Below are 27,287 nucleotides of genomic sequence, written 5' to 3' on the forward strand. Positions count from 1 at the left end.
TCTGTGCTGTTGTCTTTTTCTGGTATTGAATGCTAATTTTGTATGTATTTGTACAGAAATTCATACATATTTATTCTAATTTTAATGCATATATTTACATAATTTTAATTTATGACAAAGGAATATTTGCTGTGGCTTTTGAGACTTCTAATATTGCCTAGCAATGTGGCTAGAGTACATATTTTGTGGCAGATACATGTGGTAAAGTTACTGAAATAGAAAAGTGTTGGATGTAGATATTGATATTTTAAAATAATAGTCTATTATTTTATTGTAATGGAACTGTATTAAAACCTACTCTCTCTAGAGTAGTTTTTGAGCTTTGTAAAATATCTGAATATGCATTTCTTCATCTAATTACCTACTTTTGTGTTTCTGTGGAAGTTTTCTAACAGATTAGTTTCTATCAAATAAGCTGTCACTACCTTTCATACCTTTGCCTTATTACAGTTCTTAAAAGGAGCCTTTTTTCCCCTTAAAATACAACGTACAGTCTTTACCTACAAATTACTTTTCATATATTGGCAGCGTGAAATATTTAATGGAAGACTGGAAACCATGGCAGTAGAGTAGTATTTGGCTGTTTAGTTTTGCTATGTCCATATAGATGAGACTCAGTATCACCTTTAATAGTGGCAGGATGAATTTGGTATAGAAAGTATTCCTGGTTCCTGTTTATCATCTGATTCAATGGTGCTTCTCATCTTTTGGTAGTTTTGTACGAGCAATAAAGAACCACCTGCTAAAACACTTTGTATTGGCTGTGACTAACAGCAAGGATGTCCAGAATTAGTAATAATGAAAAGCTGTGGGCACTCAGTCACACTTGGCTCTTGAACTTACTCCTTAATCTCTATCTGACCAGCCGGCTGAACAGCAGGAAGAAGGCTGTGAATGTCAAGGGCGGTTGTGAAGGTCACCGTTCTGCCAGGGCTCTCATCCACCGCACATTCCACTGGGTTTATAGACTGACCTGAAGCAAACATTTTGCATACATTCATGTGGGCATGTAATTTCATGGTTTTTCTCTTTCTCCTCTTGTTTTCAGATAGACAAGTTCAAAGCATGCTATTAAAAATGGAATCTGATGAGCGAACTATTCAAAAGGTACTGTAATTTTTGCATTTATGAGCTACGCTCCTGGTAGAACAGTAATGAGCTTGGACTGTTAGCAGCGTATAGACCAAACAGTGCTGGAAAGCTGAGAAATAGACTTTAACTTGAATGACGATACATTTTGTTTTATGGTAGTGTAACTTGCTGTAGGGTAATAATGAATTAGTGTTCTTTGAATGAGTATGGTGGTTTCTCATCCCATCATATCGTATACTTTTGTTAAAATGCAGTGAAAATTCTGAACCTCAATAAACTACAGTAAAATGGTTGATGACTTTAATATAAAAAGAAACATATTCGGTAACCTTTTGAAGGCAGGGAAAGAAGAAGAGTATATGCAAATAGATAGTTACTTAAAAAAATAAAGGTTAATTTTGGTAACCTGTGATTTGTTAAATATTCTGCTATTTATAGATATATATAGATATATAGATAGATATATGCTATATAGAGAGTTGTTAGTGTATATGAATTATTGTTTATGTGTTATATGAGCAAACAATAACTGAACTAATTATAAAAATCATTTTAAAATAACTTTTAAATGCTAATATGTATTCATTAATAAGTGATCTCAATAAAACATTGACAGGTCCTAGCGTCTTCCTGGTATAACATCTAGGTATATTTCCAGTCAGCTTTCTATGTTGTGATAGTTCTCAAATGACTTTTTTTGACAGTGTATAGCTGTCATTCCTGAGACCTATTCATTTTTAATAGAAAATCTAAATTCCTATGAAGAACATTCCTTCTGTCAAACATTTCCAAAAGGTTTTGTAGAAAAGTCACTTTGTGGTAAAGAATAACAGAAATAGTGATGCCTCTATGTCCTCATTCCAGCATTACTAAATTCTCACCAAAAAAAATCACATTTAAAGAAGGGTTTGGGGGTGTGGTTGGGGGATGGATGACGACTGAGGCTCTGGAGTTCTAAAATCATCCCTTCCATTGACTTTCCTTGTGACCTTAGATGAATCTGTCTTCTATGACCAAGTTCCCCACTCTGAAAATACTTATCTTTACAAGAGTATTGAAAAGTTAATTTAATTAAAGTTTAAAAACTATCAGGAAATCTAAAATCAGAAGTGGAAAATTAATTGGTCTGTCTAACGCACTAGTCTGTCAAAGAAGGGATGCTTCTGTTAGTTTTGTTGATGTTTAGGTCTGACTGTGCTCGGGGAGCCTGCTTAGGTTTGAAGTCTGATTATGCTGTAAAGAAAGTGACTGTCATCAGTTCTTATATTGAACATTTCTTCTTATTACAGTTGCAAAGTCCAAATAATATTTTATATAGTACATTTTTTTCCATTTTTTCACTCATGGGAAATTTTTTCCAGAAACTTACTCTTTATTTTCCTTCACTTCATCTCCATACAATGGAGGGCATTCTTACATGCAGTACCTTCCCATAGATACTACCTCAGTCTGTGGGTTTGAGTAAAAGCATAGGAACACTTTTACCTTCCTCTTACATGATTTGAAAGTGCTGCGCTTGTGTAAATTTGGATCATGTGCTTTCCTCCGAAACTTCCTCCAATAAAACTATCCATATAGGTGTCTCTTCACAGTCAAGTTAGATAAAATGTAAGACTGTATTGCTTTCAGAAGCCTTTGGAGAGCTCTTTTGCGTTATAATTCTGATAGTGTATCTGATCATTTCTATTCCCAAAAGAAAAACTACAGTTCTAAAGGATTAACCAAATTATTGAAGTTTCTGACATTTTTTTCCCTCCTTTGCATATCTCACTAAGGTGTTCACTTGATAGGCAGAATATGTATAAATTCTTCTTTCATCTTTAAAAAGAGGAGCCAGGCAGGAAGACATGCACTACTGCAGTGCCCAGCAGTTGGAATTTCACTCCAGAAATTGAGTTCACAAAGTTGATGCAGACATTAGTATCCTGTGGATGCTATGTAGGGAAAAGTTGACACTTAAAAATAGGATTTGAAGCAAACTCAGTGTTGAATCAGCTGGTAGTAAGTGATGGTGAAGCATGTTGGAAGCTCTGTCTCTTAAATGACTAACTAGAAAATACTGACCAATGTCTTGTAGGTGGGACTTGGAGCCTGAAACTTCTTCCTGTGCCCAAGCAGCCAAGCTGTGCCCTACCTGTGGGCAGCTGCCTCTCTGATTTCTCTCAAAGCTTCCTAAGTGATGGCAAGCACTGAGTTTCTCATAAGGACTAGAGCACTTGCCTAGGGTTCTGGTGAACTTGAGGACATTTGAACACGTAGTTCTATATGCCAGTGATTTAACTGCTAGTTTACACTGTGTTCTGTCTGGAAAATATTCACCTCAAAACTGGGTGCAGGAAGAGCAAGCACAGAAGAGCCGTAATCTCTAGACGACAGGCGAGGGTACTCAGCATAGAGGAAGGAACTTTTCTGTAGATTTGTTCTTTGGATTACTGCTGAGTACCTTTGTTTGGGTTTTGTGTGTGTGTGCATAGTGGGGGTTTGTTGTTTTGTTTCTTTGGTGTTTTTTTTCCTCGTAGTTCGTAATCTAATGTAAAATTCATAAATGATCTAGTAAGTCAAAACACAATGTTCTCCCTTTCTCATGCAGTCACAGCTTTGCTATGTTATGAAGCTCATGCATGAGTATTCTGTATCTAGTCTCATGAATTTCATATTCTTTGAGTCCAATGGCACAGCTTGAACAGAACTGGTGGCTTATTCTCATCATAGAGTGGTAGTTAAGCTACTTTTCCATGACTTGGGATTTTGTAATCAAGCCCCATAAAACTCCCAGAGGCATACAATGTAGGCTGCCCTGATTTGTGGCTGAGCATTCCAGCTTCTAGGTTATTATGCTGAAGGGGAGCGTTTCTCCATTTTTATGAAAGAAAATGAATGACAGTGTTGTACTCAACATTGTCCCCTTTTAAATATGTTCTAAATGCAAATTCAGCAAGTAACAAACTCTGTTCTTCGTGATGCTGAGAAATATAGATGTTTAACTTGCAAGTCCCAAGTGACAGTAGCTCTGACAGCTCAAAACCAGCAGAACCTAAGGACGCTTTGCCATGCAGTGTAACTGTTTAACCAAGCTTGATCCTGGAACTTGTGAAGGCTTGTTTCAAAGTCCTTCTTAAATTGTTCTTTAGGCACAGTCCTTTGTCCTCGGTGAGGTTAAATGTATAATTTGCCTGGCAAAGTGTATTTTACAAGGACCTGTTAGAATTCACTGCAGGTTATACAGACGTGTGCTGATCGTTACACAAATGTGTAACAGAAGGATTGCCACTGCCACTGCTGTATGACTGTAACAAGTTGCCACAACTCATTGACCGTTAGCCACATTTCTGAGAGTTTAAGTCAATGAAGTCTGTTTCTAATGTTTTTGTTGTCTTCCTACCTCGTGTGACATCACACTCTATTTTGCTTACATCAAAAGAGCTTTCTATGTGTGACTCGCGGCATTATTAAATCCTACCATAAAAGTATCCAGCTGTAAGTCCAGCTCCCCATCTGCGACCAGTTATAATATAAAAATGCTTGTCCGCATGTAGTCTCTTGATCAGGGAGACTGTATCTAGAAAGAAATTTTAGAGAACTATGCCTGTTTATAATATGAAATCCAACACTAATTCTCATGTGTTTATATTCTGGTTGATTGAAATTCAAGAACAAATGAAGGCAGAACTTGAAAATGGAAGGCTATTAGCTAAAAATATGGTAAGATATTTACATATATAGTATTTTTGGTAAACCATCATTTACTGAAAATCTGATAAAATATGCAAAAACCCTTTAATACCCCATAGATTTAATATACTTTTTTTTTTGGGGGGGTGGTGGGTCAGGAAATTGTTTTTCAAGTGATAAAACATAGCAAAAATATGTTAGAGTTTTATTTTGTGCATGTGGTATTTTTTGAAGAACAGATAAACAACAATACTAAAACTATTTTTTAAAAAACATGATTTTTTTTAGGAGGACTTGGAAAATATTTAAATGCAACATTATTTAGAAAGATTTGCTGCTGCTGTTAACAAACGTTATAGGCAAAGATACAGAGTTTTGTCTTAAAATATTTTTGTATTCTGCATTAGTCTCATAAGAACACAGCCTTTTATTTTCTTTTTACATGATTCAGGAACTTTCCAGACGGCTGGTCCTTTATTTTACCATTGGACTTTTTTTTTTTCCTAGCCTGATTTCGTACTGGCTTTCACACTGATCACCACTAGTATGTCTTTGTTACAGTAAACTGACTGGGTTTATTATAATAAAAAATAAAACACAGCTTGACTTGCAATCTAAATGTGCTGGAAAAGAATATGATACTGTTTAGGAGAGAAAAGGTTGTGAATAGAAAATCAGTACCACTTCAGTTATTTAAACATTTGCTTTTCTGCAGCTTGTCAAACTTTGTGCCAAGTCATAGCTGCTTTACTTACTTTGTTTTGTTAATCTCAACACCATGTGTCTTGGGCTTTTTTAGTAGGGGGGCCAGTCCTGCAGTCCTTACTCAATTTTCAGTTTCAGTGAGTCTGGGTAAGTTTTGTAGTACTGCATTTTTTAAAATTAGAGAAAAACAAAATATAGTGTTATAGAACAGGTCTTTCAAATCAGTTGAAGAGGGTAAAAAAAATATAAAATAAATAGCCTATTAAATAATTTTTAATCAGCATCTTCATAATGAAAGTAGTTTATAATTCTCATGACATTTAAGGAAAATGTCTTTAACCTGAAAATGTAAGTGGGATTCTATTGGAATTAGGAAGTGATGAATGAAAGATTTTAAAGTCTGACTGTCTAAATTTAGTCTATTAAGTCAGGGTATACACTCTGCTCTTTCTAGGAAAATCTTTTTGGATAGGAATGTGCCAGTAGAGAATGCTGATGAAGTACTGCAGTCTGATTTGTGGATTTGTAAATCTGCATATTTATCAAAAGCAGCTGAAGGCATTGTTGTTAGATGATATAACTGAGAATTGATTTGGCTTTATAGCATGTTTCTGAACTGATATGTAACATGAGAGGAATTCAGACAGACTTCTGGATCTCAAATAATAACTGAGGTACCTAGAAAAATCATTTTAAGTGATTTTACTTGTTTTAAAAATAATTTTAAGTGAAGTACAAATTGAGTTGTGATAGTTCTAGAAATCCCTTTGGAACCTTTTACACCAAAGCTTAGGTAGTCAGGTTGGATATAATCTTAATGTATGAAAAAATCCAGAGATTAGAAAAATTAAATCAGGGCAAAAATAAGTTCTCAAAATAAAATTATTTTGAAAAATGAATCAATATTGATTCTTAGATATACAATTCTGTTTATTCCCACCCCAGAGGTAGTTCCAACTTTTACCTAGAAATGCTTCATCAAAGGGGATCTTATTGAGTGAACTGGGAAAACCTTTCTAGGTTAGAAATAGTCTGAGTTGAAAACAAATGAGTACATAGCCATCCAACCTTTGCCAAGGCTGTTGAGCGAGATTTGACCTCACTAGTCCCTGTCCTCCTAATTCTCTCTGTAGTCAGGCACACAGTTAGCAAATATCTAGGACATACATACTGTGCTGGTTCTAAGGTCCTGTAGTGCCCCAAAATAAAGACACAGAAAGCATGCATCATGGTCCCTTATGAAATGAGATGAAGATACCTTGACTACCCTGCAGTACCTCCTTGCATTTATTTAAAATGCAACTTCTTGTGGCCTTATCTTTTCATTGCATATTATCAAACAAATCAGCATGAAATATAGCAGTAATGCAGTAAGTTAGACAAGTTAGAGCAGTAATGTGCACAGTGAATGTGAAATAACATGGAAATAAAGTGGAATTCTTATCCTCTGGGAATCAGCAAGGAAGAAGTAGATTCCGTGAGCCCTTACACGCTTTGCTCGTTGAGACTTCTTGTTGATACTCTGGGTGCATACAAATGTGGAAATGAAAGATGGACAAGCAAGAGAAAAAAAACACCCTCAGAGTCAATAGTGCTCAAGAGGAAGAGAAATGAGCACTGAGTGTAAAAAGTAATTTGTAAGTAAGGTTGGAATATATAAATCCTGAAAATATAAATCCCATGACATATGACTGGAATAGAGCATTTACACTCTCAGAAGATCTCTAAGTACTAGCAATTTTAAAAGCAATTCTTGTAGTTCTGCATATTTTGACTTCATTACAAGAAATTGAAATGTTAGAAAGTGATATAAAATGATATTTCCTAATAGCTTGAATCCTGGAAAATATAATAATGTTAGATGAACAATTACAAAACAAAATCAATAAAGAAGTACACAAATTTGAATCAATAGTAAAATTCTGGAATAAATCTTAGGGGAAAATGTTGATTTAAATGTTTTTCCCCTCTTGCCCGCTTTCATGATTCTCTCAATATTTGGGGGGTTCATTTTTTGTAAACAATATTTCTGCTTTCCTCTCATTTGAGTAATACAAATTTATGATCAATGTTGAGCAGTAACACAGAAATTACTGGCTTTGTTACAACTCAGTGCAAGCCAAGAGTTGCTGTCACTTTCTGATGTTGTTAACAGTCCCAGTTCATATCCAACAGAGTTTTCGAAGAAAAAGTGTTTTTCTCTCCAATTATCATGTCCCCCATCTGTGAACTGAAAAATAGTTTTTCACTGCCATAGATCAAAAGTGGTAACACAATTAAATTTATATCTGCAAAAAGTCACTTGCCTTTTGAATATCCTATTTAGAGAATACTTCTTGTATTCTAATTTTAATATTTTTAATAAATTATAACAAAGAGTTGATATTAGACTTTTTCCAAAAGTTTATGCATATAATTTTGTTCATATTTCCTGGTGGTTCATTTTAGCAGCAGAAGGAGAAGAGAGATAACACTGAGACAAAACTGCAAGATGCCTTGGGTGTGGCACAGAAAGAAGTATGCAATTATCTTTTTTAAGTAAAATACAAACAGATTTTTTTTAGCTAATATTGCAAAGTGTTCTGCTTGTGTTATACCTCTATTTTATTTGTCTTAATCTAGTTTTTCCACTCTTTTCTCTAAAATCCATATTTGTGTTTCAGCTGAGTAATTAAATAATTCTGTTAAACTGTACTGGTAAGACTCTACTCTCGTTACAACTTTACTCTTTTACTCTTTTTTTCCATTGTATCTAAATGGAGTTAAATAACAACACTCCTAGGCTTGGTCCTTATCCTCCACTCACTGCCCCTTTGAATTTAAATGTTCCTGGCTGTTTCTTGCATTTTAATCTAGATAGAGTGAACATGGCAGATCACAGGTCATGATGTTTGACAGATATAATTAGTCACTAAGCCTAGCTCAAGGTTTGTCCATCTGAAATGAGTTCAATTTACAAGGTAAGAATCTGCTGGAAGAAATCCTTTTGTTACCGTTTTACTGCCTAAGTAGCTAAAAATACTGATCACCATTTATAACACTAGACCCCAAATCCTAGTTTTGTCCACAGGCATTTTGTCTACAAAAATACAAGAAGCAGAGACAGAAAACTGGGATGCTGTTTGACGAAATACCTACATATTTGAAGACCAAAAGCAGCACAAAGTCTACCTTATGTACATGCCGTAGTATTGCAGAAGACCAACAGGTTACTGTGCTGCACAGCACTGCAAGTTTTTAAAAGATACTCCATGTATTGAATAAACTTTTATTTCTTAGTTTCTTAAGCTGAGAATCAAGTTCATCCACAAGAAAAATATTTCCTTTACTTCATCAAGATTTACTAAGTAGAATGTGATCCTGAAGGAACTGTAGAAATAGAAGCAGAGTTTAAAATGCTGCTAGGGCATTTGGTTAAAGCTCTCACCTGAGTTACTAGCTAACAGGAAAATCCTTGGTAGGGTCTAAATAGTGCTGAGAGGCTCTTGAGAATCAGCTGAGATAACCTGTCACAAAGATCCTGTAGTTTATCCACATTTTTATACTTGTCGTGAGGTATGGTTGGTTATTATTGCAAATGTATGCACTTAATTTGTCCCAGTCTTCAAGCAACAATAACATATGCATCCTATATATATATAGTAAATGTATGTGTATGTGTATGCATATGTGTATGTGTGTGTTTATGTGTATATGTACATATGAATATATGTCAGTACTGAAAGGCTGCTCAAAGATATTAAGAAATCATTGAATTATCTTGAGATGAAAGGAAAGATTGGAGAGAGTCTGCAAATAAAATATTCGTGACTACATAACTAATCTTTTTGAATGGCTTTAAAGCTTAGTGTAGTTCTGAAAAGCCTATTGTCATCCACCATCCAAACACTTTAAAATATGCCCGTGGTCGAATAAATATATTAACTCCACAAAGCAGTTCATTTAGGGAATTAATTTGTCCTTTATGAGACTCTAGTTTCATTTGAAATGGCATGGGAGGGGATTCCTGTGGCAATGGCCTCAATGATTTTATAAGTAAAATATATGTCTTTATATTACTATTGATGTTAAAGGAGTTATTTTCCATTTATGATCTCATTTTTTCATGAATGATCAAAAACACTTCTTGCATTTACAGAGAGAGAGAGAAAGTGTGGTCTGCTTTATATAAGTTGTCCTCAATTTCCAAAGACAGCCTGTTCTTGTAAGTCCTTCTACTCACTTGCCAGATTTGGAATCCTTTAAGTATAAGAACATGTGAGAGTAATACGGAGAAATCTTTTAACATTTGAAGGTTTTCCTTTAAAACTTGTACTTGGCTCCTTTGTAAGAATGGTTAGCACTGTGAATCTATTAGAGTTAGTTTTTTGAATTATTTAAACCATCACTCTACCATGAGTTTTATGGATGTGATTATAATCAAATAAATATAATTTATCATCTGTATGTAGTACCACATCCTGTCATTCACCAAAAGTGTGAGGAAAGTTGAATGGTTTGGATTTCTCTTTTGCTATGAGTTATATTGTATGTATTTTAGAAAAATATTTGACTGAAAATGTATATATATTTGAGGACATTCTTTAACTTTTGCAAAATATTTTTATATCGGAATAAACATAGAGAACCATTATAAAAAAGAAGGATTTTTTAATGTTTTATTATCCCTAAAGTTAGATTGAAGTTTCACAATGCCTTTGAGTAAAGGATTATTGATAGCTCTGATCTTCCTAAAAGTTTAAATAATAGGAGAATAAATAAATAAATAAATAAATAAATAAATAAATAAATAAAAAGAACTCATGACGCTTAGAAGTTAATATCTAAATCAATGTGTTAATCAGCCTCACTTTTTGAAGTTGGATTTCCTTCAACAGTTATTTGACATATCCTATTAATTAGAGTTAGATTTGGAAATCTGCAGCATGTATTGAGAACAAGCTATATGTTGAGATTAACTGAACATCTAGATTAGTTGAAACGTGTCATATTTGAAAGTGATATTTGATTGTCTTAAAACAAAAAATGGTATACCATTAGTAATTATCTATTTGTTACTGAGTTACATCTCAAATGTTATAAGCATAGAGGAATATCCTTTACTAAAGAATTTACTTTCTACCCATATGTAGTGCATTTGGTATCATTTAAGTACTGGTTTGAAATGTACCCAGATCTCTACTTGCCCTAAAAATTTAATCATACAGTAAAATCTTCACAGCAACAACATGGAATTTCAATCTCAATAGCAATAACATAAAATTCCAACAGAAATTCAGCCTCTGTACTATCTACAAAACATTTTTCATTTTAAGGACAATTTCCTTGTCAAGCACGAGGAGATTTTTGTCCAAAGCCCACCAGAAAAGATCCTTAGATACTATGAGAACAGTCTTGCTATAGAATTTTCCCTGGTCATGCATATCCTACCCCCTAAAGATTACACGGGGTTTGAAAAAACAGATCTTCATGAGAAACTTGGTTGATACAGCTGTGATGTTGAGAGGTGAGGGGATGATGAACTGTAGGCAATACTTACAACATTTCCATGCTCAAAAAGTCTAGATGTTTCTACATGCTTATGCTTCGACTTTCCAGCAAACCTTTCTGAGTGTTGGGCTGCTCTGTTTGAAGAGTAGAGCTTTAAGCTACAGGTAATATGGGCAGTTGCAGGGAAGGAAAGATATGAAACTGAAAAGTTAAAAGAAAATTCCAACTTATACTGAAAAATAGCACTTAACATTTGTGCATGAATCATTCTTCAGATATCATCTTTTATCCCAGTACACTTTGATAAAATGACAATTTCAGTTTCTTCAGTATTTTATTAGGTATATTTTTTGTGGTTGCAAATGCTCTTTTTTCCTCTTGCTTCTTTTAGTATTTTGTGAATTTTCCTGTTAGAAACATGTCAGGAGTACCTGAGGAACTGAAGGAGATCTCGATTATAGTTTAACCTTTAAAATGACCTATCCTGTTTTTTCTCCTGTTAGAAATGTTTTGAGGAGTTTGAAACACTGCTTACATTTTTCTGTATTCCTTTTAATTATTGATTCTCCTGTTCTACCATTTATTATCCTTGGTCATAGGCTATTTTTTGACCAATCTGGTGCTGCTGTTTCACAATCTTTCTCTTTTCTTTTTCCCTATTAGTTGAATGTCTAAGGGTATACCATCCATAATAATCATAATTCTATTATGGTTTTCTACTACTCATACAGTTGTTCTTTCTGGTGTCCAGAACCCTTCATAATTGCTATTGTGCTTTAAAACATATCAAAGACAGTAGGATTCTGACTTGGTGAATTAAAAATTATTAAACCTGTATTGTTTGGTATTGATATTGATCAATATTGATCCTACAAGAGAGTACATGAACATTCCTCCTCCACTCCTCCACACACCCTTTAAAAAAAAAAGAAAAAAAGAGCAAAGCACGTTTATCCCCTTCAATCTCTGAAGTAAGAGGATAAACGCCCAGACCTGACCGCTCTTCAGTGGCCATCCCAAGGGCCACTCTGTGGATGTCCAGGCCTAACCTGGCATCCTGCCCATAACTCTACAGCTCTGGGAGGATGGTGCCTCTCAGAAACCACATAGACTTTGACATGGCCTTAAGTGTTTTAAAGGTATAATCTACTGTTAATGAATAGAACAGTAAATGATATCGGTACGTTTCTGCTGTATAGGGTTTTTTAATTTTTTGAATGTGGGTTTGAAGGAGCACACAACAGTACAGTCAATAAAGTTAAATTACTATTCAATTACTATTAAGTACACATATGGTGTTAGCTGATATTTTGCTCAGTGTTTATATTGTAGCGAATTTGGTTGTGTAATTTTGTTTTGTAGGTAGAGCAGGGGACACCTGCATTCGCCTTAGAAATTTTTATGTATCTAGATGGGGATTGTATTTACACTGGAAAATCCATTTTGTTATGAATGAAGATACTGAAAATAATAAGATATCTGCTTATACTCGGTTTCAGTGGCAGCAGATGACTGCATACTGCACTGTTGACAAAATAGGAGGTAGATACAAGAAGAAATAGTATTTAGTAGGAAAACAGACTAGGGATGGAAAAGTACATCATTCTAGCTAGTCCCATCAATGAGGAGGTTTATCTTACTGAATATTTTTTCGTTATTTCATCCATTTAGAGCAAATAATTCATATTTAAGTAATGTAATGGTGAGAAGGATATAATAGTAGAGCAGAAAGAGTGTCAAAGAGGATTGCCACAGTTCTCCTGAAATCTGTTTCATAGCTTCATTACTTTTATTTTTAATTCCATTTCTTGGGTTCATTCTGTTCTCTATCTTCCCTAAATTCATCCCTTAAATCCTAGTATTTAATACAGACCAAATGGTTTTCTTCCTCAGTATTTATATTCTTCAAGGTTTACTCAATGTTATTGCAAAGTCTTACAATAGCATTATAATTATTAGTGTTGAAATCTGTTCTGTTGATAGTGTTGAGGTTCACTCAAGTTTGCCTTTTTTTTTTTTTTTGAACTTAACTAAACTAAAAGGAATTAATTTTCCATAAGATCTTAACAGAAATTTATAAAACCATTTGGATGCCACTTGTATTGCAAGCAGTGGAAGCTGTAAGTACATCCAAAAAGAGGGCGGTAACCTTTGGCTAGTACATACATACGTACAACTTCTAGATTTTTTTTTAATTTTATTTTTTACAGTGGCTGAAGTAATTGTAATTTCATAATTTATGCAAGAAGGAAGAAGACTCTTGAAATTCCCCAAAATGGAAGATTCCCAGGTCACTGTGTCTGATATTTAGAACACTCCTCTACATTAGGTAGAAAGTGAAAATCTGTCAAGCCCCATGTTCATCCCTCTCCATGATGCATGTTCATCCCTCTCCAGCCGGGCCTTTTTAGCTGTTCAGTCAACAGTGTTCACGTTTAGAACCGTTCAGGCAATTAGGAGTCTTGCCCAGGGTGAAATACTTTCTGGTAATATGAATGGATTTTTGTTCTAAGTAGTATATGTTATATTTCAAACTTTCACCTTTAAAGATGAAAATGAGATTGGCAGTAAGGAGACGTTTGACCAAAATTGCCAAGTGCTCCTTCCTAGATGTATTTTTTCCTAATGAAGAAGTTGCATTTCCAGTGTCTGAAAGCTGAGTCTATTTGAACAGTGGATGGAAAGCATAGTGAGCATGAAAAACTTCAGTTATTAAATTCTGTCTATGCTTAATTTGCTAGAGATTAATTACGTATTTGATTACATACAGAAATATGTGAAATGTCTTTCCTGAAATATGATTATTATCATCATCATCATAATAATATGTTATATACTAACTCATGCTACAGAAGAGCAGAATTTTCCTACCAAAGTTAAATTTTGGAATCCTTGTTCAATAGGATTCATATTTTGATTTTCAGGAGGCAATGTTTAGATCAAGTTCAGTTCTTTTACATTGCCTGAGGTAGTGAGGTGTTATAACCATGCTGAAACCATAGCTAATTAATTACTTCCTCTGCTAAATATATGGTTGGTTTTCATCTCTATTAACAGGTGTATCAGGTAGACTTGATGTATGTAATAAAATCAGGTATTTTTGCCAGTTGTTCTATTTGGTTCCAAATAACATGCCGTCATAATTCCTATTATATAAAAGCTTACATAAGTAAATAAATATATAGTTATGTGCTACAAATACTTCATTAATGACACAGAGAAAGGATTTCCTGTAGAACAGATGGCCCTTGTAGTGTTAACCAAACTGTTCATCTATACCAGCATTGTCTGGACCCTAATGCCCTCAGGCAAGGGTCCGACCCAGTTGTGGAGAGGCTCCATGCAATCATGACAGATGGCCATGTGTTGAGGCAGCCCAAAGACCGTGCATATGTACCAAGGGTGGTTGTCGAGAGCTCAGGCTCACAGTGGAGATTAGTCAGTAGGCTTATGGGTCTCCTACTATGAACAACATTAATGTAAAACAAATGAAGGCACATGAGAAGTTAAATCTAATGGAAGGAAGAAAGCAATAGTTTCTCAGCCCTTCACCCATGTTTCATTGGGTAGATGAATAGGGGGCAGAAATTTGTTTCATTAGCTTCAGTCAGTCTGCAATGAGTTGAATGACTGACAAAAATAAATACCTAAAATGATACATTCCCAATTTTGAAAAGCAAAAATGAAAATGCACTAGTATTCCAAGTGGTTGGAACATGCCTATAATGTTTAGTGTTTCTTAGCTATTTTATATATAAATCTGAATACAATCTTAACTAACCCTTAGGTTTTAAAACTGAAGGATAAGAAATACAGTTTAAATAGCAAGAACTTTTATGATCAAGATATTAAGACTCCTTCTGTGTTAGGAATATGGTTCGATCAGTTGGATATGCTCTTGAAATGGAGCTGGAGTCTCACCTTCAGAAGATGATTTTTCATCCAGTTTATGGTTGCTTTCCATATTTGCAAAGAGCTTTGCTCTTCTTTTCAGAGAGGAAGAGCATAGTTTTGACAGATACACAGATTTCAGAGAAAGAAACTAAAAAAAAGAAAAAATAGAATATCAAAACATAGCTGGGGTTGAAGTGATCTAATGAGAAACAGGGTAATGGTTTGCAATGAGGAAAAAGAGTGAGTTGGAAAAATACAATGGAAGGGAATTCACACATTTAAAATTGAACAAGTTGAAGCCTAAAAAGTAGCTACTGTTAGCATTACTTTTAAAGTTTGACATAAAATAAGGAAGCACAGGTGCAACTCTCATTCATTTCTTTTTGACTGCCATCCTGAACAGGAGTTCAGTGCCACTGCTTCCTCAGGGGATCACTCCTAGAGCTAGGAATCTTCAGATTAGGGGAAGTCATTAGATGTGGTCCCTTCTACCCTGACATGTCCCAGCAGTAAGTGAGGGGATCAGTAAGGGTTACAGGAGCCTCTTTGCCTTGTATTTCAAGGAGCTCTGATGTTTAAAAAGAATCAGAAGGGAAAAAAAAAATAAGCTTGTGACTTTAGAGCTCCTTTGCACAATGATTGCCTGGTTTGCTATTTTATGTATAGTTACAATGGGCCTGTTTCTATTTTTACAAACTCTCCATTTGCCCAGCTATATTGCCACAAATTCGGGATGTCACACCAGTGTAAAAACAATGTGAGAAAGGAGAGTTTGATCACGTGATTGTTTTTGCAGTCATTTAGTAATAATTAATATTTACAATTAATTTCATTTGATTTTTTTTCATAGTATGTAGATAAAAATGACTTTCCTTTATTTAAAAAGGCCTGATAACTCTGCAGTGCTATCTGTTCTTTAATTCTGGTGTTTACACCTCTGAACTGGCCACATAGCTACCAGCATGTGTATTTGAAAGAAAGTGGAATGTATCTGCAGCTGAAAAAACAAAATGATGATTTGATCTGGATAGGATTAATACAAAACAATACTGACAGTTTGAATTTTCTGTTCAAGCAGACAGGTGTATAATGTATTTGATTTACCAGATCCATGTCCAGTATGCCTGTATGGAGAACCCTGGAAATGTAACAGGGATTAAATGTCTCTCTTGGAAGACAGAATATTTATTTGTGTGAGGTGTGAAGAAGCAGCAGGGGGGTTGGAATTAGATGATCTTTAAGGGTCCCTTCCAACCCAAACCATTCTATGAATCACTTAGGTTGGAAAAGACATTCAAGCTCATCGAGTCCAACCATAGCCTGACCTACTGAGTCCCATCACCAAACCATTTCCCTTAGTGCTACGTCCACATGTCTGTTAAATACCTTCAGGGGTCCCCACCCCTCTCTACCACTCTACCACTTCCCTGTGCAATGCTTTAGCTCCCTTTCTATGAAGAAATTCTTCCTAATATCCAATCTAAACCTCCCCTGGTGCAACTTGAGACTGTTTCTTTGTGTCCTGTTGCTTCTTACCTGAAAAAAGAGACCAACACCCTCCTTTCTGCAATCTCCTTTCAGGTAGTTGTAGAGAGCGATGAGGTCTCCCCTCAGCCTCCTTTACAAATACCTTACAAAACAAAAGAATGAACTTACTGACAAGATGATCTTTTAATTATTACAAGCTAATATGATCGTCTATATATTATTTATTTTTACATCTATGTATATACACACTGACCCTTTTTAAAGTCTGTGGATGTCACAGAACTACTGCTTCTTTTACCTTTTAGTGTTAAAGTAATGCTATGAGTAGACATTTATGTAGCAGCTTTATCCCAGGACCTCATAGAATTTCTCATGACATTTAAGGAAATAGAAATCAGAATCCCAGAAAGGAGAGTAAAGATCCAAGGTCACACAGACTGTGCCTAAGCTGAGTGATGGGGGCGCTCTATTGGCACCCGCATAAATACTTCCATCCAGTCACCCAGACTGGAAATTGACCATAGCTTCCTTCTAAATCCATGCACCTGGTTTTTCCTTGCTCTTACCCTTGATGTGGGACTGATTTGAGTCAGAACATCCACACAACACCAAAGATTAGGAATTATTCCTGGGCCCAGAATAGACACAATCATGAAAATCAGGGTTAGGTCTAAGAATCAAGAGTTCAATTCTTCGTTCTAATTTCTTGACCGTGTATTTCCACACGCTGCTGGTTTTGCTATGGAAAATTTGTAGTGATAGGTCTTGAATACTCCTCCATTTAAGGCAACAGTAATTTTACCACTGATAGCAGTTAAGATGAGGTTCAGACACATAAATGGAGGACAAGATTGCATTTATATACCCACAGTGCTGTTTTTGTTACAGTTGCCAAAATATTGCTTGTCACAGCCCTTAGAAACAAATGAAAAAATGAGCCGACTGTGAATTTAGGTTATAAGACCCTTTTTTTTTTTTTTAATGGAGTACTGGAAATATCAAACAGCCCAAAATAGGAAAACTTGTCCCAAGAACAGCACTGCATATGAGCAAAACTTTGTATTTGTTTTTTACAAAGTTGACTAAGAAAATAAACAGTGTTTTACTTACATTTAGATAACATGCGTAGCACCTGAGCAGCAAGCTGCTGAAAAGACCCTGACTGCAGAAAATGAGAAACTGAAGAAATATAAAGGTCAAGAAAGGCAAACCACAGCAAGGTAGTAGCCAATATTTTTAAGATGGGCTTTGAAGACATTTAAGAAGCCCCTACATTTAACTACTTCTTTTTATGCTTTCTTCTATCTTAGAAAGGAAGTTGAGCAATGTAATATGATATGGAAAAAGAAATTCCAGATTCTACAAAACAGGTTTAGTATTATAACTCCATCGATCACATTTATAAAAAAAAGGTCTATAGACTTTGCAAATTATATTCATGAAAATGAAAGTAGTTAAATATATTGTCCAGTTACCTAGTCATTAACATCTGGGGACATAATAGCTAAGTCTAAAAATTGAAAATAAATAACTGCAATAATTTTGTTCACCTGCTTGTAACAACCATAAACACTTCAGGCAGGTAATTTTGCATGATTTTGTTAATAGTACTCAACATTTTTAAAAATTGAACTGGTGTTCATGCTTTTAGATTACATGTTTCTTTAAGCCTGCCTTCTCTGGCAGGCTTGAATGAGATTTTAAGCTGTTAATACTCTGGTTCATTACCCAATTTGTTTCTCTGTGTCTTCTTTCCTAATGCTCCTTTTTCCCAGCAATCTTTTTCATCTCCCTTGTTTCACACTTTTCTGTCACTTCCTTTTCTCTACCCCAGATTAACAGTGCTTTAATCTGTTTTTTCATGCAGTTGCAGTTTTCTTTAAAACATACACTTTTACTCAGATGGTCTTCTTTGCTATATCCAGCCTCTCTACAATCTCTACAATCTTCATCTTCCTTCTTTGCACTCTGAAGTATTTGGGCTGAAACATGCTGATTTGCTGAAACTCACAAATTTTCTCATTGTCAAATGTAATGAACTTCCAGCCAGTGAACACTAAGGGTCCCATGGAGCGCTGCTCAGTCACGGAGACCTGTTGAGAACTGTGCTTCTGGGTCACACAGCTCCAGCACAACTGCTCACGACATAGCTTCCTGATTTGCTATGAAGTTGTGACTGAAGTTGAAAACCTTGGAAAAGCTATGAATTCCCTTAGTCTAAAGCTGGTTCTAGCACAAATCCTGTTAATTGGAAAAGCCTTATGGTGCTTCTAGGGTAGGTAACACTTGAACAGCCAGGTGTGCTACGACTACATCTACACTGACCAAGAATTTTTAATGGTGCAGATACCCACATCACTCCTTGGGTCTTGGTTCCCAGTCAGCCTCAGTGTATGTCTACTGCTTCACTCACTTGGATTAAAGCAACCACTTCATCAAGATAAAGCCCTAGAGCAGTTCTGGTGCTTGTTTGTTTCCTGTAGGCAGTACAGATTAGACGGCACTAGGTTTGGCTCACTCAGCATTGTGCAGTCCCCTGCTTCTATCTCTAGAACACTTGAGTTTTCAAATACGCCCACATAACATCAGGCTGCACGTATGCAACATATTTGTTTGACACCATTTTCATAGGCCATGATGTAGTTCAGTGCTATTTTAGGTAGAAAACTACAGATTAAGAATATCTAAAATCCACAGTAGTGTCCCATGGGACCAATATGGACCCATATGAATGTAACAAGTCCTCTCTGGAGGGCACTAGTACTGATCAGTGTGGTCAACAAGTTGTGTGGCATCTTTCTGGGCTGTGATTTTCTCCATCCAGAAAAATATTTAGTAGCGTGTATCCAATGTATTGACATCCACTCAGGATTTTTAGTCTCTGAAGAAACAAGCAGGATTTACTAGGACTGAACTCCACAGCACTTGGGGTGGAAAACCTCGGTAGTCTCACTTCCAGCAAGAGTTGTCAGAGCTTTCAGTCCCTACTGAGAACATAGGAACTGGAGTCTGAAAGCTTTGGGATAAGATGTGGAAACTGCAGGATTTGTAGCCAAAAGTAGTTTGCGTATGTTGCCTAGTATGGCAGAATATGAGAGCCCTAGCAGATGCTGGATGACCTTAAGAAGTTCTTGGTGATATCTTTGCTACTATTCTAGGGATGAATCAGACAAACTAATTTCAAATTTAGAGAGTCCGGAAGGAATCTATCTAACCTTGTAAACACTGTATTTATTCTTTCTGAGATTTTTTTTTCAGAATTTCAAGCTCGTATCAAATCCAACTGGACTGATACCATATTTTAGAGTATAAAATTTGCCTCCAACTGCACATTCTACTGTATTTTGGACAGTTCTTTTGCTGTTTTTTTGGTTGGTTGGTTGGTTGGTTGGTTGGTTTTGTTTTTTGTTTTTTGTTTTTTTTTTTGTTTGTTTGTTTTTGTTGTTTTTTTTTTAATCTCCAAAACATTGCTCAAAGGTGTGGAAATACAGTAATTCCTGTCCTACAAATGGTGAACTGTAATGAAGGTACATCCATTGCACATCAAACTGTACTGTACTTTGTGCTTGTGCAGTTTGATACAATACCTCTAAGGTCAGTGGAGAGTTTCTTGTTAATTATTCATTGAATTAGGCCCCAAGTTATCCTCTCATCTAAAAATTGTGAGAATGCATTATGTTGATATAACGATAATATAATGACAGTGTTATCAGTGTTCTTAGTAATAATGCAAGTCTCTGTAGAAAAACAAATTTCTATTATTGTTATCTACTCGGGTCTATCTTAATGGGTATTTACTGTGTTACCTAAATAGGTTGGTTCTAGCGGATTTTTTAGCAGAGACCATTAAAATTACTTGCTTAAATAGGAGATGTATTTGGCATTTTATATATAGCTAATTGTAGTACTATCATAGAAATGTATTACTTTTGATAAAAAGCCAATTACTGGTGAGATACACATAGTCTATAGGAACATCTTTATTTTTGCTTATTTTTTTCTGATGGCTTATTAAAGAAGTGCAAATTATTTTCTCATGAATTTAGCTTCACATAGCCATAAATTATAATTTTATTCTACTCATATTTTAAAATTTTAAATAAAAAATATGTGAGCCCTCTTGTGGCCAGAATAACTTCTATGTGTTTTATGAATATCATCAATACCTGTGCATCCTGATGGATGAAGAATTTCTAGAGAACATCGAATGTAAATATGTTTAATTGGTCCTTTTAATGTCAATTCTCTTTCATTTTTGTTAACAATTATATCCATTTAAGTTTTCCTTTACTTCTTTTAACTTTACTATCTGTAGCTGAAATGCCCATGAAGTTCTGGTTTTGTAACCAGACACAAACACGGCACAGAACTCCAGACTTTCTGATATCTTTATGCATTCTGGTATAATTGTTGTGAAAGGTGCTAGTTAATGTAAAATGGTTTTTGTATTTATTTATTATTTTGATGATACAAGCTTTTTAAAAAATCTTTATAAATGTCAAAGACTTGAGTCATATAGGACCAAATATGATTATCATGTCGAGTCATCTTCTGGTTATTACTTAACTGAAGCTGAACTCTCTGTGGTTATTTTGAAGCAAAAGAGACTGTATTTTGCTAGTTGTACTTTCATGACAAATACCAGGGAAAATAATCCAAACCATCCAAACTAAATACCCTTACTTAAAGAAAATTCTTATCAACCAATACTTTTTTTTTGAGCTTACCTTAATTAAAAAGGTTTGTTTCAGCAGTTTAATACCTTTCTTTGTAAAGAAAGAGGAAAAAAAATTACAGCTGTTCAAATTACCTCATGAGCTGGACCTTGAGAAATTAGGTAGCAATTTTCATTGATTAGATAAAGTATCAGTACTCTGTGGTTAAAGTTTTAGTAAATTTACAGACAGGAAAAGGACAGTAGTTTAAATTCAAAGGGTGCATTCTACCCCTCCATAGATTTTTCCACTGCATAGATTCTGTTACTTTACTCATACATTTAATTGAATATACTTAATGTAATATATTAATGGTATTTTAATGTATATGTGTCCCATGGTTTGCCGAACATTTATGGGTTATTTGTTCTAATTTTGCTGATCAATAGTGTTTGCTTAATTATTTCCCCTAAGGCCTGAAAAAGATACAAAACTAAATTTTCTCTAACTGGTTATTTTGAACTTGTGCTAGAGAGCATTGTTTTCTGTTACTCAACCTACTCCTGTATCATGGTGTTTGTGGTACTTGTGTAAAATTATTTATTTATGACAGCTGTGTATACCTGTTAAAGAAATAGACTATTGACATTTTTTTTATATATAATTTTTTTCATTTTAATATGGCCTTTTATTTTTGTTTTCTGCTATGTTGTGATTAGCACAATCTTTTCAGTAGCATGAAAGCAAATTAAAACCAGAGTGTATTTGTCAATTCATTCATTGTCAAACTGCATGTTTCTTTTCTTAGAAAAGTAACATACATTCATACCTCAAAAGAGATGCCATATTCACAAGCATACTTGATGTTCATTGATAAAATGCATTTTACCATTGCATCCTTATTATAAAATATCAAGGGACTCTTTACAAAGAATGACCATCTGTAGAATGACCAGAATTGAAGATTTAATACCTGACACCCTATAGAAATAATATACACAGGACATACACAATAGTTTTAGAACATATGCCACAGAAGAGGCAAAGGTTAGTGCATTTAGTAAGGAGAGTTAAAAGTCAAACTTAACACTCATTATTAGTGAAATCAACTTTCTCATTTTCAAAATCTGAGGGAATACAAAATTTTATTTGGGCACAGCAGTGGGTAGTAATTTATAGACTGTTTGCTTTCCTTAAATAAGAGGAACTCAGCTGCAGGGTTTTTTGATCAGCTGAAATTTATGAAATAGAAGTTGAACTTTAGGCTATGCAAGATATGGACAGCTTTCTGATTCCAATGTTATTTTAAATGGAAGACTCTCCTAGGACAAGCCACTGCTTGTGAAAGTGCTCTGAAATTGAATTCACAATGATGAACAATCGTACAAGGTAGCTTGAGGCTATCCTCCATCCATATTTATTATATAACTGCTATCCTCCATTTATATTTAAGAGTCTCTTTTATTTCCAGCTCTGGAGTCAATATCAATCAAATTTCTACATCATTATAGTTATTTTGTTACTTTAAAAGATCAATTTTAATATGTTTTTAATTTTATGTATTGTAATTCTTAAGAACGACAACATAATATAAGTTCATTTCATGTTAAAATCCTTTCAGCCTACATGCGATTAAGGACGAGATGTTTCTTAGACAGACCCTGCAACACCAGTTAATAGCACTTAAATGTACATCTTTTGGTGAAACAGTAAGTAAAGACACAGCAACTGGATTATTTTATTTAATGCTTGGTTTTTATCGCTAGTTGTTCTGACCTTTCTAATATAACAAGACATAAAAGCCAGCTGATACCATAACGTCAAACGTATTTGATAGTGAAAATGGTAAATCTAACAGAGGCAGATCGGCAAAGCTGGATTAACTCAGCTGCCTGCAGTGCAATCTTGTGTGCATAATTTGTGTGTACAAATAACATGTAAATAGTACCTTGATATATATAGTACCTTGAAATACTGGAATACATCACTAGGTTAACATAACATACATCTGCAGCATATGAATGAACCATAATGTCAATTTTTTTAGTCACTTTGTGAATTCAGACTAAGACTGTAGCCCCTTGTACCCACCTGATAGCAGGTAGAAGGATCAGGAACTATAAGGTTTGGCCTGTTTCTTGTCCTGCGGGCACTCTCACTGGAAGTCTTAATGAAGTTAAAAGCTATCCATCTTCCTCTTATGCAAGTGGCACAACACCTGAGAGTGAAATTTTCATCCTCCATTAAACTTCCAGGGAAGTTTAATAGGGGGAAGATATATTCTAGATTAAGGTAGAGGACTAGCACAGACTTCTTGCTTTCTGGATCAATGCAGTAGACGCAACAGTAACTCAGAATCCTTTGGGTTTAATTTAAATCTTTTATATTTCAGAAAGGTCTTCAGTCTTTGGATGGACCTGGGTTAGGACAATTTCATATTGTATCTAACTCGGGTCAGATTGTCTTCTTGCAAGCTAGAGATACAATACACTGGCCTTGGAGATCCCTTAAGAAAATCCCTTAAGAAAAGGATTTGGGCAAAACAGAAATAAGAGGTGTAAATGTTTAAAATTCATTTATTGTGTGGCAGTTGGTCTTAAACAGAATTATTTTTATTTCCTTCATACAGAGTCGTATGAGTTTTGTCCCCTTTTGTGCTGTTCTGACAGCATAAAAAGAATTTCAGGGAGAATAAAGACGAATGGAACTTGTCAAATTGAAAATGTTTTGAGTTTATCATCTCTAACATAATGAATGCTCAAACAAAATGCTAGGTTAAAATATTATTTTCCATTGATATTCTCCTGATAAAGGAAATATATCAAATATATTCATATATTAAATTTAGTTGCAAATATATTCAACTCTCCATGTAAAAGATTTGCAATTCAGCTACAGTCAAGCTAAAACATATTCCTCTGATTTGGGAAGGATTATACACTGATTGCAATTCCATACTCAACATGAGTCAACAAAATGCATCCTTTTCAAAACCTTTTATTAATATTGGTTTCTTACATACCACTTGTATGTCTTAAGCTACACTGTCTTGAAACATGTTTAGTATATGAGTGGCATTTCACTTACAGATGGTTTGCCCTGTTTATATTGAAAATGATACAAAAGGTATGAACGGATCCAAAGCTGGTTTATGTTCACCTTCAACTTTGGTATGTATTTTTTTTAAACATAAATGCCTTTAAACATGTTCTGAAGTAAATAACGACAGCATTTTTGACAATTTTGTGCATAAGATAAGACTCCTATATATCCAAGAGTCAACATTTATCTTTGCATAATGGAAGATAGTTTCAGAGAGAATTTCTCAATGTCATACAATGACTTGCTACAGAGACAGATATATGTAATTTCCTGTTTTTCTACAATACGAATTATGATTAGTTAAATGAATTTTATATGATTGTAATGTTTAACATATTCATATCTTCTATATTTTTTGTTGTCAGACGCATGCAATAACAAATATTTGTGTAAAGCAAGACATATTTAGTTTTAAAGCCAATGTAATTTAAAAAAATAAATCATTGTGTTTGCAACATGAACGTAAACTGAAATAACATTGCCCCAGTGAGTAACAAGACCAATATAAGCCTAATTCATCTAATACCAAAATAAATGGGGAGACCACAGTGATGTAAATGAGAAATGAATGGGATTCTAAAGTAGGGAACAGTACAGTTGTCCAACCCATAATGGTTTATCTGGTCTTGCTTCCTTTTAAGCCTAATACCTCAGTCTCAGTGGGTGGATTATCAGATTACTTCAGGGGAGGGAGAATTATACACCCGATTTGTGAGCACAGATATACTCTTTATGAGAAATATATGTCACTCAACTGGGATTATTTTTCAAAATTCTGACATCTAACACAATGTGAACATAAAAGTCTATATTATATTTAAGTAGTGAATAGGGGAGAATAAGATATTGTTCAGGCTTCTATAGGTAATTACAAAAAAAGATACCAAGGTTACAAAAATAGTCTGAGCTTTCCATTTTAACCATCAATTCACATAAATTTAATAAAGAACATTTTTTTGTGAAAAGCATCCTGATTCTGTATGTACAAACTACGTTTATTTTGGGTTGAGTTAGAGATATCATGAGTATGGTGATTGTTTTGGCAGATTTGATCCACAGGACAATTTTGGTCCTGGAAACATTTAATTGTCTCTATTGTTTTTCAGCTAGTGTTAACTGTGCAGTGATAGATAAATAATAGCAATAAGGACAACCATGAAGAAAAAGATATGTTGAATGTCACAGTATTTCGCATCTTCTGAGTAACCATCTTCTTTTACCTAGTTCTAGTTAGCTTTTTGCCGAGCCTATGAGAAAAGAGTTAAAATCTGTATGTTTTTGGAAAGTGAATTCAGTGTCTGTCTTTATCAAATTTTTTCCCCATGCAGAAGGCCTAGACAGTCATGAAATTAAAGAGAAGAGGGATGGTTACTTGGATCTATTACACTTGGTGGTAAAGGAGGTGACTATTTTATCTCACCTAGAGTACAATTGGAGGAGATTTTAGAGGCTGGGGAGGAAGAATTTTTTTATTTCCAAATTTACATTTGTCTCAGAAACTCAATTCTGTTGTCCAAGACACAGGACCAGGAGGCTTGGAGGGGGCCTTTAAGAAAACGTTTTATTTTGACTAGGTAAGTAGGGATATTTGGGATGTTTGTGTGTTTATGGCTCTTCTAGTTGAATATGAGATGGTGTGTGTTCTGGTACAAAAAAAAAAAAAATGTCCAATATCTTCAGAGACTGGAGGCTTCACACAATAAAATAGCACTAGTTTCTTTTACTCTACGAAGTCTGTCTAACAAATACATAACCCTTTCAGATACCTACCAAGCAGGAACTTGTCCAACTAGTCACCGTTACTATCATCGTTTGGTAATTGCCAGTGTTTTGGGAGTTTGAGCCAAATGTTGTATCATTCAAAACAAAAGCAGGTTTCCTTATTATGCAGGTTTCCTCATGAACCAAATACAGAACACATTACGTAGAACTATATAGTGTGTATGAAGCTATATTTGCTATATTCAGTAGATGATACTAAGCACAATTAAACAGGTTTGTAATTAAATAAGATACAATTAAACAGACTTGAAAACCAGCTTATAAACAACTGATTTTTTTTTGATAGGACCAAGATTTAAAATACTATCATTCAATAATGCTTTTTCATACTGTTTGCTTATTGTTAATAGAGGAAGTCACACAGTAACTCAGTTTGATCCTTTCAGTGCAAGCAGAGTGCAATCTTCCAGCAAACTGGCCTGCATGATGTCCTTCTCTCATACATCACTCAAATAGATGTTAGCAAATATAGGCAGTTTGAAGGTTACTTTTGTGGTAAGCTCTGGCTGTTGTCTTTCATGTTTGGAAAATGACTCTGCCAGAGGAGTCACTTCTTGTGAAGGATGATTTTGTGTGCCTTACTGAGGTTTGCAGGCTGGTTTTTCTTTCCCTCCTTTTCTCCTTTTTTTTCTCCTTTTTCCTTTTTCTCTCAAAAATATGACAGATCATCTGTGTGAAAGGCCTTCTGAACTGTCTTTCTTCCTTTCCTCCTTTCCTCAGACTCGGATATGTGCAGAAAACTATTAGTCTGTGAGACTGGTCTGGAGAGTTTCTTGACTGGCTGTTGGCTTCTTTCTGCCACCATTACTACAATAATTTTCACAGTTTTTCACAGATGATGAACAGAGGAAGACCAGAGCCTGTGATGGTCCAAGCATAGCCTCTGAATCACCCCATATCAAGGAGCCAGATGTTATTTTAGAAGTCTGCAATATGCTGGTTAACAAAGTCTCAGTAAAAGAGAGAGGCCATGGGGCTTCAAACTAAGCACAGCAAAACATAAATGTAATTGCATTTCAGCGTGATCAAGAATCCACGGGCAATCTTCTCAATTCTCTCTTAACAAACCAGAGACATGTTTCAGTTTGCAGAATAGTAATATGGACTTGTTTTAATTCTCCAGACCTATCACTCCTACCGAATATTGGCTGAATGAAGAAAAAAAATGTGTTTTTTTTTAAAGATACTGAAAGGTGATTAGCTCAGTTGTGCCCATTTAAGCATAAAGAAACTGCATTTTCAGCCACAAGGCTATCAATTTTTTGCTAGTGGTTTGAAAGAGTTGTTGCTGTCTTCAGTGGGGCAACATGGAGCACAAAGTTAAAGACCGAGATTGAGAATGGTTTTATTTCTGAAATACTTCAGCAATTAACTTTTTCCTTAATAAGACCAGCTTGTCTGCTCATT

At 34.8% G+C, this 27,287-nt stretch overlaps 1 protein-coding gene across 1 annotated transcript in view; it reads left to right on the plus strand.

The window, feature by feature from the left end:
• Nucleotides 1–22,785, plus strand: part of LOC308189451 (uncharacterized protein C10orf67, mitochondrial) — a gene marked incomplete at its 5' end in the record, with an annotated part of 34,820 nt that extends 12,035 nt beyond the window's left edge. Inside the window, 5 exons of the mRNA XM_080579494.1 lie at nucleotides 1,049–1,107; nucleotides 4,729–4,794; nucleotides 17,458–17,561; nucleotides 17,652–17,711; nucleotides 22,618–22,785. Coding sequence (XP_080435620.1) covers nucleotides 1,049–1,107; nucleotides 4,729–4,794; nucleotides 17,458–17,561; nucleotides 17,652–17,711; nucleotides 22,618–22,762 — 434 coding nt within the window. The 3' untranslated portion in view covers nucleotides 22,763–22,785. The remainder of the gene's footprint in view (nucleotides 1–1,048; nucleotides 1,108–4,728; nucleotides 4,795–17,457; nucleotides 17,562–17,651; nucleotides 17,712–22,617) is intronic.
• Nucleotides 22,786–27,287: the final 4,502 nt, after the last annotated feature.

Source organism: Anser brachyrhynchus (genome assembly GCF_964034855.1).
Source record: "Anser brachyrhynchus genome assembly, chromosome: 2".
Taxonomy (NCBI): Eukaryota; Metazoa; Chordata; class Aves; order Anseriformes; family Anatidae; genus Anser; species Anser brachyrhynchus.